General features: G+C 26.8%; 1 protein-coding gene across 36 annotated transcripts in view; it reads right to left on the bottom strand.

Moving 5' to 3' along the window:
- Nucleotides 1-24131, bottom strand: part of LOC107452081 (bromodomain adjacent to zinc finger domain protein 2B) — a 120393-nt gene that overhangs the window by 14980 nt on the left and 81282 nt on the right. For 11 of the 36 annotated variants that reach the window (XM_016068370.5, XM_016068374.4, XM_016068380.5 and 8 more), the window contains 19 exons: nt 23300-23696; nt 22061-22165; nt 21190-21256; nt 19150-19261; nt 18917-19024; nt 17531-17705; nt 15731-15823; nt 14120-14238; nt 11845-11889; nt 10947-10988; nt 8403-8468; nt 8248-8310; nt 6786-6863; nt 5623-5734; nt 5358-5500; nt 4502-4606; nt 3050-3159; nt 2200-2274; nt 324-597 (listed from right to left, as the gene is read on the bottom strand). In XM_016068370.5, coding sequence (XP_015923856.3) covers nt 324-597; nt 2200-2274; nt 3050-3159; nt 4502-4606; nt 5358-5500; nt 5623-5734; nt 6786-6863; nt 8248-8310; nt 8403-8468; nt 10947-10988; nt 11845-11889; nt 14120-14238; nt 15731-15823; nt 17531-17705; nt 18917-19024; nt 19150-19261; nt 21190-21256; nt 22061-22165; nt 23300-23696 — 2289 coding nt within the window. The remainder of the gene's footprint in view (nt 1-323; nt 598-2199; nt 2275-3049; nt 3160-4501; nt 4607-5357; nt 5501-5622; nt 5735-6785; nt 6864-8247; nt 8311-8402; nt 8469-10946; nt 10989-11844; nt 11890-14119; nt 14239-15730; nt 15824-17530; nt 17706-18916; nt 19025-19149; nt 19262-21189; nt 21257-22060; nt 22166-23299; nt 23697-24131) is intronic. The other 25 variants (XM_016068376.4, XM_071179834.2, XM_071179845.2 and 22 more) reach the window with 5 other exon arrangements.

The raw sequence follows: 24131 nt of genomic DNA, 5'->3' as shown, positions 1-24131 counted from the left end.
CTGAGTGAAAGGGTTAATGAAGATCCACTTGCAATTAAGGTATAATATATTGTATTTTTATCAAAGTGTCTATGCATATAAGTGTTATCAACTACTTTAGAAAAGTCAAATTGGGTGGGACAATGTAAGTTTTTTATAATTTAGTTACAAATTACAATTTAGAGTAAATATTTAAAAAAATTAAAAGTACAGTATTTTTTTTTTCTTAATATCATCAATAAAATAAGTTTTGCTTACAGCTGATACAACTTAACAAAGAAGTTTTAGATAGATTAAAATTTTATAACAAAAGTTTGAGAAAAATATTAATATCAATAGCTTACTTCGCCTTCAGACATATGAGCAGGGGCTTGTGTGTCATCACTTTCATTTCCACTCTCATTGTCAAGTTCTTTTTCCATATCCTCTAACTTTTCTTTATCTGTTTTCTCTTTCAAATCTGACTCGTCTGCATTCGACTGATTTTCTTTAGGTTCGGTCAAACTGAAATCTGGAATATCAGCTGATAACATATTTGCACAGTTAGGATTATCACGATTTTCTTCCATTGCACTCAATCTTGCTTTTAAGGCTCGCCGTTGTTGAATGGACCGATACCTAAAAATAATTTTTTATGTATTACAGAACTGAATACAAAACTTGTAACCCTACAATACTATCTACTATGTTAAAACTATTTATAACGATATTTCCTTACGGTCCTGGTGAAATTCTTATTTGATCAGTGTATTTGAACCTGAGTAACCCTTCTTGAAAAGCTGATAGCACTTATAATTCAATATTTCTATTCTTGAAAAATGCCTCTCCATTGAGCCGAATGATGTGAGACAATGACAAATGTTTGCCTCTGCGTCTAGATAATCATTCTTTTGTTATTTCTGAGGGAAAAAGATTCTTTTTGGAAAGGGGATAAAGTGTGCATTAATTTTTTCTGTCACTGTACAGGAAGACTTGCTCAGAACAGTGTCCCCCATTTTTTGGTTCAGTTCCATTTTCAGTTTTCAGGCTTGCGCAAAAATATGGCGTTAATGTTTTTCCTTTTTCAAAGTGGTCACTTTCAAATTTTATCATTCGTAAGTTAAGCCTTACTGACTTCGAACCATTTGCTGCGCAATTCAGTTATTTCTACTTACTGAGTGAAATGGAATGCTCAACATTAAGCATTATCATTTGAAGAAAATTAAAAAAACCATTTCGGAGATTGATAAAGAATTGAACAAGCTGATGTTACTAAAAATTATGGGATTTTCCAATCAACATTAACTATTACTTTGAAGAAAAGAAGAAAAAAATATTGAAGATGTTATGGAAGAATCTAAAATTGACAGCAAAAGAAAAAGATTTAAAGGTGCAGTGAGCGATGATGTTTGGCAAAGCTACCCTAAGATGGCTCCATGAATTGAGGCAGCCAAATGAGCAAATTAGAGGTCCGATGATTGCAGAAAAAGCAAGATCATTTTCATCTTTGTTGGTGGGCAACAATAACTTAAAAGACAGTGATGGTTGGATAACCTAATATCATGAACTCCATGGAATTGGTTTTAAAAACATCTCAGATGAAGAGAAGTCAACTCAAGTCAATGATGTTGCATCATGGAAACAATGAGATAATAGGCAGATTGAATAAATGCTTTATCCTGATAATGTATACAATGCTGATGAAACTGGCTTATTTTATCAACTTATACCAAAGCAAAATAATTGCATTTAAAGGTGGTAAAAAATCAAAACAGAAGTTGACCGTCCTGCTTTGTGCAAACAGTACTGGAACAGATAAGTTGAAGCTATTAGTTAACGGAAAATAAGCCAAGCCCAGATGTTTTAGACCGAGAACTTTTGTTTCGGCTTTACCAAAAATATTTTATGTGCATTTGAACTCATTGTGTGAAATATATGTGTATGCAAATGTCAACTACTGCCAAAAAATAAGCAAACAAAATTAACTGATTATTTTCATAAATGATTTATTTTTTGTTAACATTTATTTATTATCTCTCTTTCAAGCATATTTCAATATTGTTTCATAATTGCAATAAGTTTATATTTTCGTTATAAATTTATATCTTTATAGTTCAAACTAACTTTAACCGTAATCTGTCTAAAACAATATTGTAACTAGATCTTTACAGTATTGTTACAGGTAGGTTTTACTGTATTACAGAAGGAAAAAGTGAAAATTTTACAAAAATAAATGTGTACCTGCGTAGTTCTCCTTCAACAAGCCACTTGTCTTTTCTAAGAACATTAACATTTTCAATATTATTGTCAATTTGCCTGATAAGAAAATAAGAATTAGTTAGAAATGAGATTTACAATATACTATGGACAAAAATATGTGAATTTAAAATAACTCAGCATAAATATAGAAATTGAAAAAATCACATATAAATTCTGTATTTATTCTTATATATTTACTCTTAAATTCTGTATTTATTGTTATTCAGCTGCAACATTTTATTTTAAAGATTAACAATGATATTGAAATAATATAACTCTAGAAGTATATATTTTATTATTTCATAGTTTTACAACAATAATTATCCATACAATCACTCTCAAATACATAATGATTATTTAAATTTCAAAAATTAGGAAGCTTAATGAAAATTTTACATAAAGTTCAACTTAAGTATAACATTAATCAAAAACACCAAAATATCTCGTAATTATTTTAAATAATATTCACTTAAAATTGCAAAATTCTAAAATATTTTGGAAATCAAATCAGCTTAAACATTTTATTATAGAAATCAAATTTAAAAATTACTTACGATATTTAACTCATAAAAAATTCATGAATAACTTTCTCATTAATACGATTTCATTTTACAAAAATTAAATAATAGCTGATCGATAAAATAATATTACTTAATAATATTACTTAAAATAATATTACTTTTTATAATTAAAAAAAAAACATGACATAAAAAGACACATTATAAGTTTTAAATAACTTTTTCATGCTACCAAAAAAAAAATATTTTTTTTAAAAAAAATAGGTTTTAATTAAATTTGCTATAAATTAAAATAGGCTTCTAATTCATTTTACCTTGTGAGTAATCTACTTGTTAACAGTTCATCACATAAATATGCTATTGTTTCAGCTTTTTGTGAAGCATTTAAAGACAAGAAAGGTTTTGCTTGCAACCAAGAAAGCATCTAAAAAATATTAAATTTCATTATTTAGATGTGCAAAAACAAGAAGAAAAAAAAAGTCATAATTATACTTAATATACAATACAAATTAATTTCTGAAATAAGGATTACTTAATAAAAATTAACCATGGTTCTGGCCTTTATCGAAACTTAAGCTGCAATCTTTCCTATAACAAAAAATCAGTTTTCTCTGTGTTTTTAATGGAAAGTTAATTACAAAGCAAGAAAATTTCCATTTTCCCCAGGAGTTAAAAGTTTAGAGAATAAAAGGGAAAAAATTATTCAATGAATATCTAAATAATAATAAGTTTTCAAAGCAAACCAATTTTCAAATAAAACCATTTAAATAATTTTTTTAATAAACCCTTTGATGGTTTCTCGAATGAACCCAATTAGGAGAACACTGTTTCTTCCATTAATCTATGTAAAGATCTAATTTGCAATATTGAGGAAAAACAATTTTCTGCCTGATACATGCGATTGGTCAATCACGAAAAAGCTGAAATTTTATTTATATTTCTTTTTCATTCAGAGAGAAAATACATACTTGAAATACCAGTGTTTAGGTCAAAAATTAGGAAAATAGATATTCAGATGTGTGATTAATAAGTTGTGTAAACATAAACCGCGATGCATTATTCACAAAACAAAAATACAATAGATAAGGCACAAATCGAGTAAGTACCCGAAATCAGTGATGTACAAATTGTTTAATGAGAAATGCAATGCAACATAAATCAATTGAAAAAGATTTTATGTGTGCAATTTATAAAGCAGGTTACAATAAATGTGAAATTTGGAAGTTGCAGTAATCGGTGTGTGATTCGTAAGTTGAATGAATAATAATAATCGTGTGGTGTGTTTCATAAATTGCATCAAACAAATCACAAACTATGACTCATAATTTGCAAAAAATAACAGATTTCCATGAATCTGCAGATCATTATCAGAAAGTTTGTCAAAATTATTATTTTCGAAAAAAATATATAATTTTTTTTAAAAAAAAAGAAGAAGAAAGAAAATAGTTTCTTTTTTCCATAATAATTTTTTTTTCTTTTTTAAAAGTTACAGTTACTTAATTATGAATTTGATAAAAATTATAGCTCTCAAACTTTTAAAAAGGAGATACAACTGTATTTATACAGTATAATTGCACAATATAATACAATATACAATATATTGAAAACTTATCATAGTTACAAACATTATCTGGTTTCTCCAAAGCATTTTTCCAAAATAATTAAAATAATAATAAAATAAAAATTATAATTAGCAGAACTTTTTTTCTCATTTAGCAAAAAAAAAAAAAAAAAAAAAAAAAAATTTAGTACACATTGGAACTTACTGGTAATCTCTTATCTTGAGCAATAAAATATAATCGCAAAACTTCAGATACATTATTGTTTGTGATGTCAGCATCTTTTAAATTTTGTCCAAGAACAGTAGCTGACTGCAAAGAAAAAAAGAATGCCATACATTTTATTTTCATAATTTTCATTCAATGTATCATTGAAAGTTATAATATAATAAAACAGAGCTCATTGACAGGCTTTTGAATATTCTATAATGTTATGACATAGGAAATTTCTAAAAACATTTAACAATTATTACACTTTTATTAATAACAGGAATAATAAAACTTTGAGGTTAAGTTAGAAAAGGATCACTTTATAACCCACTTTAGGCATGACAATTTCAACTAAAATCTGCAATTTATTCAAAATGTGACATTTTTGAGCATTCGAAATTGAGTGTGTGATTCTTGGAGGCAATAATCCTTTTATGCAAATCCTGAGAAAAATACAAGATTTTCTTTTATGCTGTAATGAAATGCCAGATCTGGGTTCCGTGATATCTAATTTTTTTTCCATATAACAGACGAAATCAGATTAAAATCAAACAAATATCGGAAATCGGGAAAAGATCATAAAGAAGCAGAAAAAAGGAGGATTCTAATCCCTGATCACTTTAAACAGGTCGCAAATGAAAAAAAACTACAAAACTTTTTTGAAGAGGGAAAAGTGCTGTTTATTTTTATTGTTAAAAAGTGTCTGGAAAAAAAGACCCTTTCAGCTATAAGTAATGGCTGTACTGTAGTAACTTTCACAACAACAAAAAAAATTCAAACCAAAAGAGAAATGTACTGATAGTTTAAATAAATGTATGCACATGTAATAGCAGTTGGATTGTGACCAACAAACCTCTGAGCTGTGTTGCACCCCAGGATCATCGATTGCACAGACAAGCAGATGATGGACAACAGACAACAATTCTTCTTCGCATTTTTCATCCAAGTTCAAAAGAGCAGATTGCAAGGTGTTTAAAGTTGGTAAACTATCCACATCTAAAAAAGTAACAAAGTTAAAAAATAGAAACCAATTACAACATTTTATGGCTTTGGCAAAGTTATATTGCCAGTTATTAAAAAAAAATTTAAGAACATGAAATTGATAAAAACTAACTTACCAAAGCCCAGTGTTTCTCCAAAATTATGAAGGAATTCAAATACCATTAGTATATCAGCAAAAGCTTTGCCAGCTAACTTCACACCTGGTATTCGGTTCAATGTAGGCAATGGCTAAAAGAAAAGAGGGGAAATTCTAATGTTAAATCATATACATGTAATATACCATTATTAACATAAAACAAGTAACTGAAATATATCTGAGAAGTCAGACTTGGCTGAGTTCTTTCATCTTTTTCAGTTATATTCTCAGTTCTTGATTTTTAATTGCATTAAAATGTTTTTTTAGAACAAGGAATAAAGTTTTTTTTAAAGTAATTATTTGCTCAAATAATCAGAAATTAAATAATTAGAATAATTATTAATTTGAAATAAAAAAATGCATCGTATCTGCTGCAGGATATTAAATACCAGTGCTACCTTAATTTCGATTTCTCTCACTGGCAAATAGTAAATAAAATTTGTTCATCATTGCATTATGCAATATTTAAACGCATAGAAAAAAATAAAAATTTTGTTTTTATACACTACAGTTGGATGTAGTTGATTTTCCAATATAAAACAATTAGAAACTAAAGTTACTTTAACATTAAACCATTAATGAAAGAAATGATAACTAAACTTAATCAACTTTAAAATTTCGGTGTAATTAATATTAAACGTTTGATACAACGAAAACAAAATGATTAAATTAAAATCAAAAAACGAATTCATATTCAAGGAAATTCCTCAGTGTCCCTCTGAAGATTTTGCAATATGTTGCTGCATGAAATAAATAGGTGAATAAATTGTGCCTACATTACCCAGTTTGTCCACATTTTAAAATTGGCATATTTAATATAAATAAAACACTGGTAATTCAGATTTTTACCACTTTGGAATTCAACTTCAAACTTACTTGCAAATACTAAAGAAAATTTATTTATAGAAAGTGAAGTCACACTAAATTTGACACTACTTCAAAATTAAAACGGTAATAACTCAACAAACAATTTAAAAATATTTCTTTGGAAAACGCTTGCTTAAATTTACTTGAAATGGCTTTGAAAAAGTTAAAGTAAATGTAATTAATGAGCAGATATTTCAAAACAAAGCAAGCGAACACTTCATCACTATAAACTAATAAACATAGAGTATTAACAATAACAATTTTATAAGTAAATACCATAAGATCCTTCAGCATCATATCATCAACAGGTTTCTTCAACTCTCGTAAATAGTCAAGTTCCATTCGTCTTTGTTCCTATTGGATAGAAGGAAAAAAACATTAACTGTCAAATATGATTTATAATGAAATTGAAATAAATGCAAATGAAGCTGGTAGGAAGGTAAAAAGGAGAATTCTAAAAACTAAATAATGCATACATAGTAAAACACAATGAATACATAATCTTCATAAAGGTTCTATTTCAGTTCGTATTATTTTTAATATTAAAGGATTTCAATAAATTTTACATAGCTTAGACTATATGGAATGAATATAGAGTTTAGTAACACAATATGATGCCAAATGTTAAAAAAATATGTACTCTTTGTAAGCTGATGTAGCTAAGCTAATGATGGGTATAAACTAAATCTGATGCAAACACTAAAATAGAAGGAAATGGGTGGAAAGATAAGTAAAAATTCATTAAGTTTTTTTTTTTAGTGATTGCCATATTGAATTTTAATTTAGGGTACACTTCTGAATTATATGAATAAAAATAGCTACGGACTAATGTTTTTGATTAATATGCATAAAATAACTATATAATAACAACAAAAAGTTAAATAAATACTGTCATAAAAAGACTTTAAAATAAAAAATTGTACTATATGCCTACTTAGATATTTATATCTTTTTAATGGATTCTGTGAAAATTCCTATTATAAAGGGGAGCCTTATTTTATAAATATAATGGTAAAAATGAAGATAAAAAAAAAATTACTTTAAAATATTTACTTTCAAAATCAACATAAAGAAAACTGCTTAAAAAGAAAAAAAAAGACAAGCAATCTTTTAAAACTATTTTTAAGTGTTAAACATGAACAAGATTTGAAAGAAGCAAACACTAGAACTAAAATATAAACTCTACAAAGAAGAAGCATTCAGATTTATGAAGCATGAGTAAGCAATTGTATAATATGTTTTTTGTTTTTAGGTGTGACTAAATCATAGCAAAATTTGAAGAAAAAAATATATAAACAAATTTAAAAAGTGTACATGCTATATATATATATATATATATATATATATATATATATTATTGGTTTTGGATTTCTGGTGAGTAACAATTAACATCTTACTGATACTTTGAAAAAATGATTTGTAAAAAGATCAGCTGTTTTATGATATTCTTGTGCTGGGGTCAAACAGTGCCTTTTCCAAACATTTTTGTAGTCAATAGAGCATGAGGGAATATGGTTAAGTTTCATTCTGAATAAAATATTAATTTTAAGAAAATATTTTAATAAGTCTTTATAAGACACAATTAAAACACCCTCTTTTTCCCACTACGGCAAGTGTGACATGAAATTATCATTCATGGTAAATATTTCTATCAACTACCAAAATAATTCTTAATTTAAAAAAAATTCAAGAAAAAGCACAAAATTATAATAAAAAAATATACAAAAACAATACATACCATTTTCTTTTCCTTATTAACCCTCTTTTCAAATAAAATTTCTTCTCGTTTTCTTTCTCTTTCCTAAGCAAATTTTTAAAAAATATACAATAAGCATGACAGTACTAATTGAGCAATAATAAATTAATATTTTGAAGATAATAGTTATTATTTACTTCTTGTTTCTTTCTATTTTCAAGTGCTCGAACTAATATCATATGCTGCCGACGTCTTTCTCTTTCCTGTAAAATTCTAAAATTAGTATGTAGTTCAACTACGTTTTAAAATTACATTTACTACACTTAGGGAAAAAAAAACTTTTTTTCACTCCACTTAAAACAAAATAATCATGTAAGTAATTGCTTAAAAAAAATTTTTTTTAGTCTAAACTGAATGATTTACAGTCTAGGAAAAACATTTTGTTATTGTAAATATCACAGATAATTTATTACTGTTAATAATTTTCATAACAATTTATTTCCTTAAAAAAGAGCAAATTAATTAATTAAAAAAATAACAATAAGTAACAGATCTTCAAACTACACTGAATAATTTTCAGTTTATGAACAAAAACTTATTGCAATAAATACAACAAATAATTTATTGCAGTTAATAATTTTTCTGCTAATTGATTTCCATAATTAATAGAGATTACAACTTGGTAAATAAATAGTTATATATTTCACTCCTAAAAGTATCAGAAAAAGGTTTAACTTCTAATTCTTTTCAAAAAATAAAAATATACAATTTATCAAATTACAAGCATGAAACATTATATGCATTATTTTCTTTAAATAATTCATTTAAACATTAGCAGAATTAAAATATAACTCAAACCAAAATTAATATTAAGTATTCTATAACCAAAACTCACATAACCAAGAGTTCAAATGATGCATTTTAAAACAATTCATAAAAAATGAAATTTTTAAAAAATTCTCAGAATGTAAATCTCTTTACAATGCAGTTTCAAAAATATCTGAAAGAAAATATAGATTTAAACCTTAAACCAATACAGTGAAATTTCAATGATAGATTATTTACGACCACCCTCTTTTTCTCAACTTTTTACAAAGATTTATTAACCTATCAACTTAAATTAAAAATAACTTCTAGAAAAGACCAGCTGGCAGCCCTCTGATAACAACAGTCATTATCAGAAAATTTTCTTGCAAATTGAGTGAGCTCTTTCGAAAAACATATCATTGAAAACTAAAAATGCACACCTTTCTGGTATAATTTAAAATTAAGAAAATAAAAGAAACTATCATATGACATTATGTAGTAGAACAATGAAAACCCAGTAAAATTTAATACAAATTGATTTTATTGAAGTACATTGGGAAACCATGAATGATATTTATATAAAGGCTTTTTCTCCGATTTAAAAAATAAACTTGAGAGAAGTTATGCATGAAAAAAATTAAACAATTCAAAATCAATTTTAAATCCATTTAAATTTTTAAAAATATGTAATTAGAACAATTCATATAACATGAATTACTCAAAATATAACCACACAAATGATGTTTTTAATGAGTTTTTACAAATAAAAAATGCAACTATTTTAAAAAGATATTCGGTTTCACATATTGATTTAAAAAACTAACTTAGACAATATTTGGAATTATCTTGATTACTGATTTTTCATATAATGAGAGGTGGTCGCTCAAAAAAAATTTTACTGCATAAGATCAAGAAAAAATAAAAACAACACTCTAGAATAAATACATATTTACAGGTGCAGATTTAAATATATATTATACAAAATCTTCTTAGTAAACACAAAGCAAATTTCTATTCATTTTTAGCAACAATAAGAAAATTCTTTGCATGCTAAAAAAATGCCTTAGTTTATATTTTGACCAAAGTCTATTTCTAATTATGAAAGTTAAAGTATGTTTTAAATAAACAATGAAATACAGTACAGAACCCATTATCCGGAAATCAGAAAACCGGAAAACCAAAAGAACGGAACGAAATTCGATAAATTTTCCCACCATTTTTTTTTAAAAATGTTTTTTTCCTCATAAGATTTTAGGATTTTTCTTTCTTTTTTGAAAGATTTTTACCTTACCATCATTTTGGAAATAATCATTAGTGTATTACTTCATCGTTTTTTCTTCTTTTTAAGATTATTTCCAAATATTTTTTTTTTTTTTTAGTTGAGTTTAACAATTAAAAAAAACGGCTTTTTGTAGCGACTCAGAAAACTGGAAAAATCAGTTATCCAGAATAGCGATGGTCCCGATCGTTCCGGATAATCGGTTCCCTACTGTATATAATATTTGATCATGCGTTAATCTGTCACATAAGTTTACTTAATAACTATTTTTACATTTTAGTTTTCCACCTAATCCTTTCTTTTTTTTTAAAAAAACATACTAATTTAAAAATTGGATTAAACATGCAAGAAGAAGCTTTATTTCACTAATACAAAAAAGTGTTATTCACAAATATGAAAAGAAATTGAATAATAAGTTTTAAACTTGGAGGGGGAAGTTATGTAAAGCAATTTTTTCAGCCAATCTTCCCAAAGAGTAAGTAAATATGGAACTAAAAGAAACAGCAAGTAAGATAAAGTAAATATGGAACTAAAAGAAACAGCAAGAAAGATAAAAGAAAATAAACAAAAGTTCTTGTAGACTAGGAGTTTTGCCCATGTACACATGCACATAAAACACATGCATACAATAAGCATACACGAAACAATTACATACCAAATCAACCATTAACAGCATTTCTCTACGTTTCTGCATTTCCTATTGTTCATGAAGAAAACAGGTAAAGAAATTAGAGAATAAAACGAAAAATATACAAGAAAAAAATTCTTTAATTCATTCCAGACGGAGGGAATTGTAATAATTATTACAATTGCATTCAGAGGCATTTTAATTTTAGACTTATTAATTACTATTATTATTTGTAAAAAAAAATTTTCCAACTTGGTTACCATAGAAATGTATGCACATATTAATTTACTATATTCACATAAATTAATAATAAATGTCTTTTATTTACATGTACAGATAACTCGCTTGTTCAATATATTATTGTATTATTACATTTAATTTAATATTACTCGTAATCATTCCAAAATGTACACACAAAAATTTAAGAGTTAAATGTTTTTAAAATATACTTCTTTTGTAGATAGAGATTTGTATTATCTGCAACATTTAATGTTAGTGTTATCATTTGCATTGATTAAAAAATTATGATTATTAATTAAAAATAATTTTCAATTTAGCGATTTAATGAACTGTCATTTTATATACACCAGATCTAGATGAATATTAATTGCAGGACGAAATTACTCATTTAATCCAGGGAAAAAAAGCAAAAAACAAATACTTTCTAAATACGGAAACATTTTATAAAATTTGTAGAACTATTTGAAGAAATGAATTGTTTAATAATACATAGACAATCTTTTATCATATACTACAAAAAGGAGACAAAATATAGACATACAAAGAAGGTTTGTAGTTGAGAAAGATAGTAAGAGGGAAGCAATGAAGAAACTTAATACAATAAGTAGAGAGAAATATTACAATATGATAAGTTTAAAGTCTATCATTTTATTTTTTAATTAAGTTTAAATGAAGACAAAATTACCTGTTCTCGCATGTACACAGCTTGCTGTCTCTTTATTTCTTGTTCCTGCAAAATTTTAGTAATTTCATGAGTAACATTGTTTGTTAATTAAAAAAATTAGTATACTAATAAAATCGAAACATTTAACCTTTCAATTATTAAGCATGCATGTATGTATGTTTATATATATATATAACATACTACTCAAGTATAATAAAGTAAATTTTATCACAAAAAATGATTAATATACTCCATATTTTTAATTTTAAAATTATACCATTTAAAACAGAAAATTTGAACAGTTTCCAGTATTATTTTATTAATAGAGAATTGTACAACTTATAATAGTTTGAGATTAATATACAGAAATTTTTTATAGAAACACTGCATTTTTTTTTAGAAAAAATAATTATAACTAGTAACAATTAGTCAATATTTTCTCCTACATATATTTTATTAAAACTTGTTATCATGTTCAAGACTTCTTTGATCAAACAATTTTAAAGTTATGTTTCAATAATCTTGAAACAAAAACACAATGCAAAATTTTTTTTAGATCAAAATAATTTAGTGAATGATCCCTGAATCCAATATTTAAAAATTCTATAATGAAAAATTAAGAATTCTTTCATATCATTTCAAACATAACAGATTCCAATCAACAATAGAACTGCATTGTTGATCTATTATGTTTAAAATGATATGAAATAAATGAATTAATTATTGTGAAAGTACTGAACTCCAATTCACAAAATATATCAATGCATTTGTTGAAAAAATAAGCATATGTTCGTCCCCATAAGAATTGCTAAGTGAGTTCCTTTTTCATAAAATGACTGAAACTGAAAAAATATTAAGCAATGAAGCCTTCAGACAATGATACAAGCTAGAATCTAGTATATAATCAGTAACTTAAGTTTAAACTATTAAATTTTGTGCTTTTCAGAAGCCGTATTATTTATTTAAAAAATTTTTGAAACTAAAATCCAATTACATATTTAGATTGCTTAAAATCAATTATATTAAAAGTCGCATCTATACTTGTAAAATACGAAATGTTCTGAACATGCAAAAAATTAGGAATATTAACACAAAAAGCTAAAAATCAAGACAAGGACATATTTTTATCAAGAAAATTGGAACATTAAGACAAATCTCATATAATTCAGTTTAGGATTCACACCGGCCATGAAAATTTAGAGAACGAAAATGACCATCTAAATTTTCCCAAAAAAAGGTTCAAAAATGTAAGATGGTAGCCAAATGTAAAAAATTTTGTCCTATACAATAAACAAGTTGTAAACATATTTTAAGATGCATGCTATTGTGCTTATTTATGTAAAAAACAGCATAATATTTTTTTTAAAAGAATTCTAAAAGGTATTAGTTTTTAATATTAAAATGTCATAAAGGTTACATTTTTTTTAGAATGTGGACTTTTTTACGATGTATTTATGAAAAATAAATTTTCAAATCACGTATATTGCTGGTGATTTTCACAAAGTTTTTTCAAATATTGATAATTTTAATACCCTATTATTAAAACACACGATTTGCTATGATTTAATTTTAAATTCAGGTGTTTATTCAACCACTTGTCTTGAAGAAATTGCTATGTATTTCACATGATTTATATCTGATATTTTTTAAAACATGATTTTGATGCAATTGATTCACAACAATTTAATTCGAAATTCACATGATTTCTTAATTGTTTTCCAGAAAATATTGCTATGCATTTCCCAGTAGATTATAAAATATCAATTTTTAATAAAAAATTATTTTAATAACTTTAATTCCCTACAATTCAATCCTAAATGCATGTGGTCCTGTTGATCATTTTATTAGCAAGTGTTAACTATAAATTTCAACATGGTTTATCACATCTTAATTTCTTTTAATACAATATATTTACAACACACAAAAATCACAAACAAATAAATAATCACTTTCGATTAGCTCAATTCAGAACGTTTTTTCCTAAAACCACACATTTCAGTTATTTGCTTTTTCAGCAATATTGCTATGATAATTACTTCAAGATCTTAAAAATGCCAACATCTTTTTAATGCAAACTAACAGAATAACTGACTATTTTCTGCATCATTTGTTAATGATTTGCAGACTACAGTCACTTTGTTTCCATGCTGGCAGGAATACCATTCATTTCGTTACTTTCATACAAGAAAAATATGGTTTTAAGTTAAAACAGAATAAAAATTATTTGAATAATAAAATGTAAAAACACAAGGGGAGAAGAAATTCAAATATATCAAATATAATAAAAAAAAATTACCTCTAATATTTGTTGAGCTCTAATTTCTCTTTCAATTCTTAACTGTTCTATCCTTTCAAACTTCTCCTGTTGTTTCATCAGTCGCTGCTGTTCTTTTTGTTTTCGACTTTCCTCGGCTACTTTAAAGATTTTTAAAGTAGTAAAATTTATTTTAAATACAAATATAAATATGTATTATGCAAACAATACTACTTTAAAGATTTTTAAAGTAGTAAAATTTATTTTAAATACAAATATAAATTAGTATTATGCAAACAATAGCAAATTTTCTTTGCACATTACTTTTATAAATGAGCTTAAAATCTAGCATTTATATAGATAGCCATACTATACCATCTAGGCAGAGAAAATGACCTTACAAAGGAACATTGATTATTTTTTTATTTTAATTGATTTATATTTTATTTTAATTGAAATATAATTAGTCAACATTCAAAGGCATTCTAGGATAATTTTTTTTACTTCCTTTTAATACCAATTTATTTATATACATATGAAGTATTTTGAGAAATTAAAAAATATTTCTAAACATGATTTAACTTAAATTACATTAATACAGTACAGAACCCGTTATCCGGAAATCAGAAAACCAAAAAACCGGAATGAAATTCGATAAATTTTCCCGCCATTTAAAAAAAAAAAAAATTTTGTTTTTCCTTACAAGATTTTAGGATTTTTCTTTCTTTTTGGAAAGTAATTTACCTTACTATCATTTTGGAAATAATCATTAATGTATTACTTCATTTTTTCATCTTTTTAAGATTATTTCCAAATATTTTTTTTTTTAGTTCAGAAAACTGGAAAAATCAGTTATCCGGAATAGCAATGGTCCTGATCGTTCCGGATAATCGGTTCCCTACTGTAGTATAATTATTTTTAAAATTATTTGTTATACCATTTTGTGGTAAGTTTTAAATTACTACTTTTTAATATTTTACTACTTTTTTTTAATTATTTTACTACTTTTTTGGCATTGTAGAAAGTACAATACAATTACAATGTTATTCCAGCAAAATTTATGAAATCACTACTTTAAATAATTAATAGAAAATATAAATTTCAAGTATAAGAAATTATAAGAGAGAAATAAAAAATGTGTTTATTGGAGGGAAAATGGGAAGGTTTTTAATTTGGCAAACACATTTTCAGCAATAGAGTAGAAACTATTAGTCTCACATAAAGACTTTAGAAGCATACTAATGCTTAACATGTGTCACTCTTAGAAAATCCCAATCTCTATCAATTTTTATTTTAAGCAGTGAAGGTGATGCTACCAGAAGTTAATGTATAAAAAAATTACTGTTATGTATTATGAAAATTATCTCAAAATATTTAATAAGAATTAAATTATTTTGTTAACATCTCTTAAAATATCTGTTAATTCAAAGTTTGAAACTAAATCAAAGTTTTACAGTTCCAAAAATGCATTACAATTTAGAAAGCAACTGACGGCGATCAAATTGACTACATTAAACTCAGCCATTTAATTGGTTAGGTTGCAAAACAAAAAAGCAAGAATAACTAAAAAGCAATGAAAAAAATTAAGTTGGAATTAAAGTGAAAAAAAAATAATATAAATAAATTAAAAAAAAAACTAATTATCATGCAAACCTCTCATTCTTTTTTCTTCTCTAGCAGCCACTAAGGCTTGTTCACGTTGTGCTTGCCTCACTATCTTCAGTTCGAGAGCTTCTCGAGCCCTTGCTACATGCAAACAATAAGTTGGAATTTAATATATATGTCTCTATTTATTTGAGTTAGTGAGTATCTTGACTAAACATAAAATATAAGAGCAAATAAAAATAAGATCCTGACTGTTATAAATTTTCATATAAATATATGTAGTGATAAGCAAGTAGAAAATAATATTAAATTAAAATAAACAAATAAATAAAATCATAGAATACAAAAAATAATTAGAAGAAGGATGATTTAACTGGGATGGTAGAATAAAGTAAGTTTTTGACAGTTCCTCTTTTTAGAGGTGTCAATTATGTGGCATTGCTATAGGTAGTGCTTTAGCTTTTTTATTCAAATGGTTCATGTGCATACATATTATATATTTTCATTCAGTGTGATTTGTTTTTCAGGCTGCTTTTTCGGAAAATGAGAAGTTTGAAGGTAAGGCAAAATAGGGTTCACCCCCATTGAAGAGTAAAGCAAAATGGGGTACTTTGTTATTTTACTTTACTCTTCAAGATCCTGTTCTAATCCTGAATGCAAGACATGATGGGAAGCTATAATAGCAGACGTAACCTGATGATGGACGCAAGTAAAGCAGCATACAGAAACATCACTCTTGGACTAGTCACATTGACTTATCTGGCATCACCCACTTTCACAAATTTCTGACCAATTTTTAAACCAACTGCTAAAAAAGTAAAGACTAAAAAAGCAGTGCTGCAGTTCAGACTCAACCAACAATCCTCACAAGCAACAATAAAACAGCAGCTAAAGGGGGGGAGGAATACAAGATTAAACTGATATGAAAACCTTGTCTACGCCTATGCCCTAGAAAAAAGGAGCAAAAGGGTCAGATGTCAAACAGATCACAGACTAATTCATAGCCTACCAACAGACAGAGCATCATTTAACTCTGTTTCAGATTGTGAAAGTATTACATGCTTGTACTGCAACAATATAAGTGCAAGGGAAAGGAATATTAAGTTCAGTGAATTAAAGAAATGGATCCTATAAACGGGCTGTGACGTGTGTGTGGCTGAAGATGAATTTTTGGCCATAGATAGCCCCACTGAAAAACAAGAAAACGCACCCTCTGCCTTAAATTTGCTCGGTTTCAACAAGCACTTGCTAGTGTGGCAAGTGGCATTAGAAACAACAACAAAGAAATGGATTTATGAATTAAGTGCCAGTTTTGAGAAGGTATAAACACAGTTCCAAAGCAGTTTTGTCTGCGAACTGTCTGTTATCCAATCGCAAACACCGAACTATCTGTTGCCCATGGGCAAAATGTCAAATTTGCAGTTTTATATGTACATTCATTTGTTGAACCAAAAATTGGAATCCTATTTCAAATACTGAAGAAGAGCAGCACAGAGTATATATAACTAATTATGTTATTTATTAAGAATTATGTGTTATTTATAAGGTTTATTTTTGTTATTCATTAGTAATTTGTTATTTTTTATAAAATGAGTACTTGATATACCAATATAAAAATTAATATGGATATAAAATCTGAAAAAAATTGAAGTATACAATAATTCGAAATTTTTAGTACATAATATCATGAAACCACCATATATTTATTATAGTTTTTTATCTTATTATCCCTAAATATTTATCTTATCTTTGCACTATAAAATTAGGTAAAGCAATGTAATGAAAACCCTAGTTTATATACTTTCAAAATTCAGATGTGAAATTAATATGGTAACAGAATGGACTTACCTTGTTGTTCTAAATGATGTTGTATTTGTTTTTGTTCCCATTGTCTTTGCTGTTCTTCCTCCTCTGCAGATCGATGTTGGGACGACTTGCGATTCTGCACACCCAAACGACCTTTTCTAGCTCGGACTTCTTCAATCCTGGCAAGAACTTCTTGTTCATTTAACAAGACATAATCCTAGGAAAGACATACATTTATTAACATTATTTGAAATTAAAATAAGCTATTACTAGCCAGATATCAAACATGATTAATTAATTTAAAACAACATAAATTAGTGTTTGCACAACTTTTCCACCACTCTAAAATTTTGTAGACTCACATGGGCACAATGAATTCAGCTTTTATTCTATTATCAGTGATTTAAAATTCTTCTTTTGTTAAATAAGAACAATATCAATTCAATTTAAAAATTAGACAAAATAAAGGTAAAATATTTCCAAATTAAAAAACATTTAATGCTTTTGCTCACTTTGTTTCTATAAATGAAATTAAATAATAGCAAGTTTTCAACTATCTCAGCTGAAAAATCAAATTGCCTACATATTTAATCCTGAAAATAAATCCTTATGTTTGTTTCAAACATGTTTCAGATAAAGATTTTCTTTTTTAAATTGAAATGGCAACATATTTAAATCTTTCAACAACTTGAATTTTAATGTTTTTTTCTTTTTCTTTTTCAAACTACATTGAAATCAGTTTAAGAGAAATTTTTATGATAGCCAAGTAGATTTTTCAAATTTTTGGCTGGAATGCAAGATGCCGTATGCCGATTATTTTCGTTTGGCTGACAGGGCTGCAAATTACGCACTCCTAAAATAATTCAATTAACTGTTGTTGTTTTTTTTATGTTAGTACAAACCGTGGTTAGTAAATTTTTATTATCTTACATTTGGATTAGAAATATTTGAATTTTTTAACTACAAATTTATTATGATCTTCACTCATACATTTTTAACACTTCAGAATTCATAATTTTATGTTTGCATATAACTGACTGTGTATTAAAGAAAGTAAAAAAAATTGTTAATGTATCGTTTATACTTATGTTCGAAAATGTTAATTTCAAATTAATATGAAAATTTTAATTTCAAATATAAATTGCCATTAATACTGACTTTGTAGTCTCTTTGTGGTCAAGGCAATTCTGTTTCTTGTGGAAAACTACAAAATTACAAAACTTAAATTAAATTTGTTTCATTTATTTGCTTGTTAAAAGTAAAATTGTTTTTTAATCTATTCCAGATAATCAAAGATCTACTATACATCAAGTATGCATTTACAGTATTCAATGCAACTACTACAGCTTTTAAAAGAAATATAGAGAAAAAATGATTCAAATATTTAAACGTTTAGGTGTTTCAGAAGCAAAGAACAAATAAAATTACCTGTCCTGATCCTGATGATGTGCATTCTAGAAAATCCCCAACATTGACTTTTGAACTAAATGTAAAGTTATCTCTAGAGATGTCTGTAATTCCATTCTTAATTAAGTACTGAAAAAAAAATCCAAAGTCAACAAAGTGAGGGCTGAATTTTTCAGAGAAAATTAATGAATTAAGTTATGTCATGAATATAAATATTTTCAATTTGAAGACATAAAAAAAAATACATCACTTACTCTCACAACTTCAGGATAACTACGAAGTTTCTTGCCACAAGGAGCATAATACGCTACTTCTCCCCTGACTCCAGATCGACTGAAACACCTTATTCTGGTCTCTCTTCTCCATCTTGGGAGAAAAAAATTTACAAATATTCAACATGTAAAATAAATAAAACAACTAGTATTCATGTTTAAATGACATCAATTAGGGCTCAAAAAACCTCAACTTTGTTTATACACCCAGCTAGGCACTTAACGAAATACATCCCTAAATTAAACTTTCATGAGCCTAAACATCTTAATAGAGAAGTATTTATGGAGATAAAGAAATGCAGTAGATAACCAAGTTTTAATTTTAATATTAAAAGAACAATATATTTTGTGTACTATATTATCTAAGTTCTTTTTTCACTATTTAAGGAAACTTGCTGCAGCATAATTCTCCTTAACTTTTGAAAAAGATAAAACAGCAAAAGAAAATGCAAGTATTAAAAAGAAATGAATTTTAAACAAACTTTAAAGATAAAAAATAAATCTGCTCTGACATTTTTAAGTTTAATTAAATAATTGAAGCCTGTGTTAAACAAGAGTTGATAAAACTAGAGAGTTCATGCAGGCAAAGGCAAAATTTTTATCTCAAATTTGTAATCCAGTAACTTAAAGGTTTGTAACATTCTGTTGATCGATGCCTCCATTCATTGGACATTACTAGCCAAAATTTATGTGTTTTGTTCATTTGGGTCTTTTGTTTACATCTGTTTCGGTGATCTGCCTGTTTTGGTGCTCTACCTTTAAGGAGCAGAGTTATTTAATGCAGCGTATCATTTTATGTTTTGGTATCTTTTTATGCCATTATCCAGAATTAACATAAATGTTTAAATTTAATGCAATAGTTTACCTTTTGTTAAGGTGTGTTGGCATCGGGATTAAGTAAATTATGTGAAAGTTTAAATGTAAACTAGAGATAAAGAGCTACTGAGATAGAGTAAAGAGCTGTAACTAGCATTACAAAGCTAATATTTGTAGAAAAATAGTTGTTTCTAATTGTTGATTTCTTTTACCGTCATTGTCTTCATTTATCATCATATGAGTTATCTTTTTGAGGTTCATCATGTTTCTTATGTATTGTGTGGTTTGTATCTTCATCAGTGACTGAAGTCTTGATTTACGTACAATTATGTCAGTTTCCAGCAGAATACCTCTTGCAGTTGGTGTGTCATCCTGGTGAAACTTCATTTTTATACTTTTTTGGTAAAGTATGGGCAAGCGATGATACGGGCAATGGTAATTTTGGAAAGCTAAAAATACCCATTTTGAAGTAGGAGCATTGCCAGTTTTATCAAATATAGAATTCTTTTTACACATTCTGGTACCATTTATCCATCCCATATGGTATCTTGATGATTTTTCTTTATAATTTGAAGGAAGGGCTAATTGATATTTAATAATATTCCTGATGAAATATTTACAAGCCTATTCTAGTGTGTAAGAGCAAAAAATACATGACTGATCCGAATTTTTACAGTCCCATGGCATATCAGGTGACATATTATTTTAGAGTCCTGACTACAGTAATTAAAATGAAATAGATAATTATTTCAATACTTACGACAATGAGTTTTTAATATATTAATCTACATTTTTGTAAGTCTTTATTACAAGCAACTTAACTTTGTAGAGTTGAAGAAACTAAATTAAATACTACTGTGCAAAATAATGATGATTTCTTTCTTTAGTAATTGTGACTGCAACTTTTCATTGAAAAATTAAATAATTGATAAAAATTTAATTTTTTCAATCACCTAGTAAGCTATTTGCAGCAATTTTTTTTAATAATATTCAACTTTATTTAAAATTTATTTTTATTTAATTAGATGTACTAAAAGAGCTAATGATGATGTCCTGAAAGAGCTTTCTCATAATTTCTGGCAAAAATTCTATTGAAGTAACAGATTATTTTGGGACAGATATGATTCTTTACCAAATGTATCGATCTATTACTAGTGTATGAAAATAAGATACTAAATTTAATAAGTTTAAAGCTAGAAAAATTACCCATGCTCAAGGGGTATTTGGACCTCTCTTTCATCAGGCACAACTCTTCTTTTCTTATTCCTAAAATCTAAAAGAACAAAGATAAATTCTTAAAAAGAATGTATATTCATAGTTAATTAAATAAAGGTTCACATTTAACTATGTTAATTATAAATTAAGTCAATCACTAGAATCCTAATTTATAAATGATATTCAAAGAATCAAAATATTACAACAAAGACTAAAACTTTGCACTTCTCATGAATGAATCAATTATATACGGCTATTGTGGTAGAATTTTGATTACCAAATAATTATTAACAATGTTTTTTGAAGCTTTTTTGACAAAGAAAATAAAAATCCACAGTTTAAGTACCTTCCACTAGAAGTAAAGCTATAATTTTAAATTATATATACCATCTTGCCATAAAGAAATATCTGAGTTTTAGAACGGACAAATAATTTAAATATAAAAAATTATTAAACTTTTTAATAAATCGTAAATTTGGCATCATTTTTTCACATAGAAGAAAATGATCAAAATCACTGTCTTTATCTCAGGTTTTGCAAATTTTTATGAGCCCAGATAATGCGGAATAGGTTAAGTTTATAAATTTTTAAAAAAATCAGATCTTAAACGTTTTTTATTTTTTGTAGATTTATATTCTGTAGATTTTCTTTATATCACATTTTGCACCATTTTCAGAATAAGCATAGAAAGCGATGGCTATAAATAAGCTGAATTTAACTTAACAGTCATCAGTAACTGTTGCAAACTTAAAACAGTTATAAAAATAGAATATTATTAGCAAAAAAGCATCATTTTGTACAACGACGGAAAGCTTCAAAAAACAACTATAAGGATCAAAAATGGTAACTAAATAAAATATACCTTCACTATCATCATCATATGAATGTTTTCTTTTATGACCATCAACTAAGCTACCAGAATGTTCAGTATCTTCACTATCTGAATTGTCCTCATCGGGATCAGTTTCTGAAAATAATAAATGCAAAATAGCACTTCAGTCATTCAAGAGCGTATTATGATTAAAATGATATTATTTCATGATTAGAATTGAAAATTATCAATAAGGTTTATTTATTAGCAAGTTTTAAGAGAATGATGGTTTTTAAGTCTTTAAATCAGGAATCAAACACATCAAAAAGGGACAACTCAAATACGAAATTCTCACGTCATTATAATATATTAAAAATATCTGAATTTGAAAAACCATGTGAAAGGGATCAAACAAATGGTAAATAACTGGCGAAAGAGCAATCATAGATGAATGTGGAATTATGATGGAATTATTACAAATTAAACACACCACAGGAAGTCGTCAAAAAGTGATCACTCAAAATTGAAATTCGCATGTCGTAATAACATACTACTTATAAATACCATCATTTGAAAAACTATGTGAAATGAGGAGAAAAATAATAGATAACTGCTGAATATTTATCATATAATGACGTGAAATTAAGATAGAATAGCCACAAATCGAATGCATCAAAAAGCAAAAACTTAAATTAATAATTTATAGGTCTTAATAACATTGTGTAAAAAATATTGGAATTTGAAAAATCTTGTGAAAAGGGCTGAAAATGAGAAATAACATCTGAAAACTGTCATCAAAAGATGAGAAATCATGACAGAATCGTCACGAATTAAACACTTCAAAAAAGTGATAGTTCACATTCAAAATTCTCATGCCATAACAATGTATAAAACATATTGGAATTAGAAAAATTATAGTGAAAAAACCGAAAAAACGATAAATTACTGCTAAAAAACAATCGGAAACGTCAGGAACACTTGAAAGAAATATTGGGGAAATTTGTTAGCATCAAATTTAATGAAGTGCTCTGCTCACAGATTGAAGCAGGTGGTAATCACTTCTTGTTTTAAAACTTTTCTTTGTTTTACTAAGATTTTTTAGAAATCCCCTGATATTTCTCAGAAATTCCCCTGATAATATCCAGTTTTCCATATTTTCCCTGTTGCTGGACAACCTGATTAAGCAGCAGTATAGGGAAAGATAAAGGTTAAAAAATTATTGTGCCAGAACTTGTTGAACACACAATGCAAAAAAAAAAAAAATACATATATGAATAGAAAAAGATTTACCAGATGGTGAGGAAGTTTCTAAGTTAGATGGTGACTCAGATTCTTTGACTTTATCTTCAAACTTCCTCATCTTGTTAATATTGTTACTGTTACTTTTCATCCTGTCTTTGCTTTTGAAATTTCTGCTAGCAAGTGCGGCAGCAGAAAACATTGAATGATCTGCCTCAGTGAAATGCATCATGTCGAGACCCCCATTCGTTTCACTTAACAAACTGTCCAGAGTGAAGTTTTTCCGATGATGTAGCATGTCATTGGGGTTTCCTAGTGTGTTAGGTGCATGAACTTTGGGACATAGGCCAGAATTACCAGGCTTTAGTAAGGTAGAATTCATCATATGTGTTGGCATCATGTCCATTTTAGTGGGCATTAGTAGTGTAGAAATGTCTTTTATCGTGTTCTAAAATAAAAGAAACATTATTGTTAAGAAAATGAAAAATTAATTAATATATTATTTTGTAAAATAAAAGATGGGATGATTAAAAAAAGTAGAATAATTACAGCTAAATGCAAATATGTCACACAGGAATTTTTTTCTAAAAGGCATTTAATCTCTTATCAAATTTGAACATAATTCAGAAGAGAACTTGCTGTTTCTCTGCACAGCAAACCATTTTTTTATGTTACTAAAGATTAAGTCGCAATGGCGCAGTGACTAAGGCATTGAACTATCATAGGGTAGGATCTGTTTTTTTCTTTTCGTAGTGACTTTAAGCCATCCAAATCTAGATAAATGGTGATGCTGGTGACCAGATAAATGGTGAGCAGCTGATCAGGAAAATAAAGGCAGAAAGCTTGAAATAAAAAGAAACAGCTATTGAAGAGAAATTGTATA

This window comes from Parasteatoda tepidariorum, chromosome 1 (assembly GCF_982258835.1).
Source record: "Parasteatoda tepidariorum strain Cologne lab strain chromosome 1, Ptep-v5.0, whole genome shotgun sequence".
Lineage (NCBI taxonomy): Eukaryota > Metazoa > Arthropoda > Arachnida > Araneae > Theridiidae > Parasteatoda > Parasteatoda tepidariorum.
Note: the sequence above shows the minus strand (reverse complement) of the source record. Positions and strands in the feature narration are given on the sequence as shown.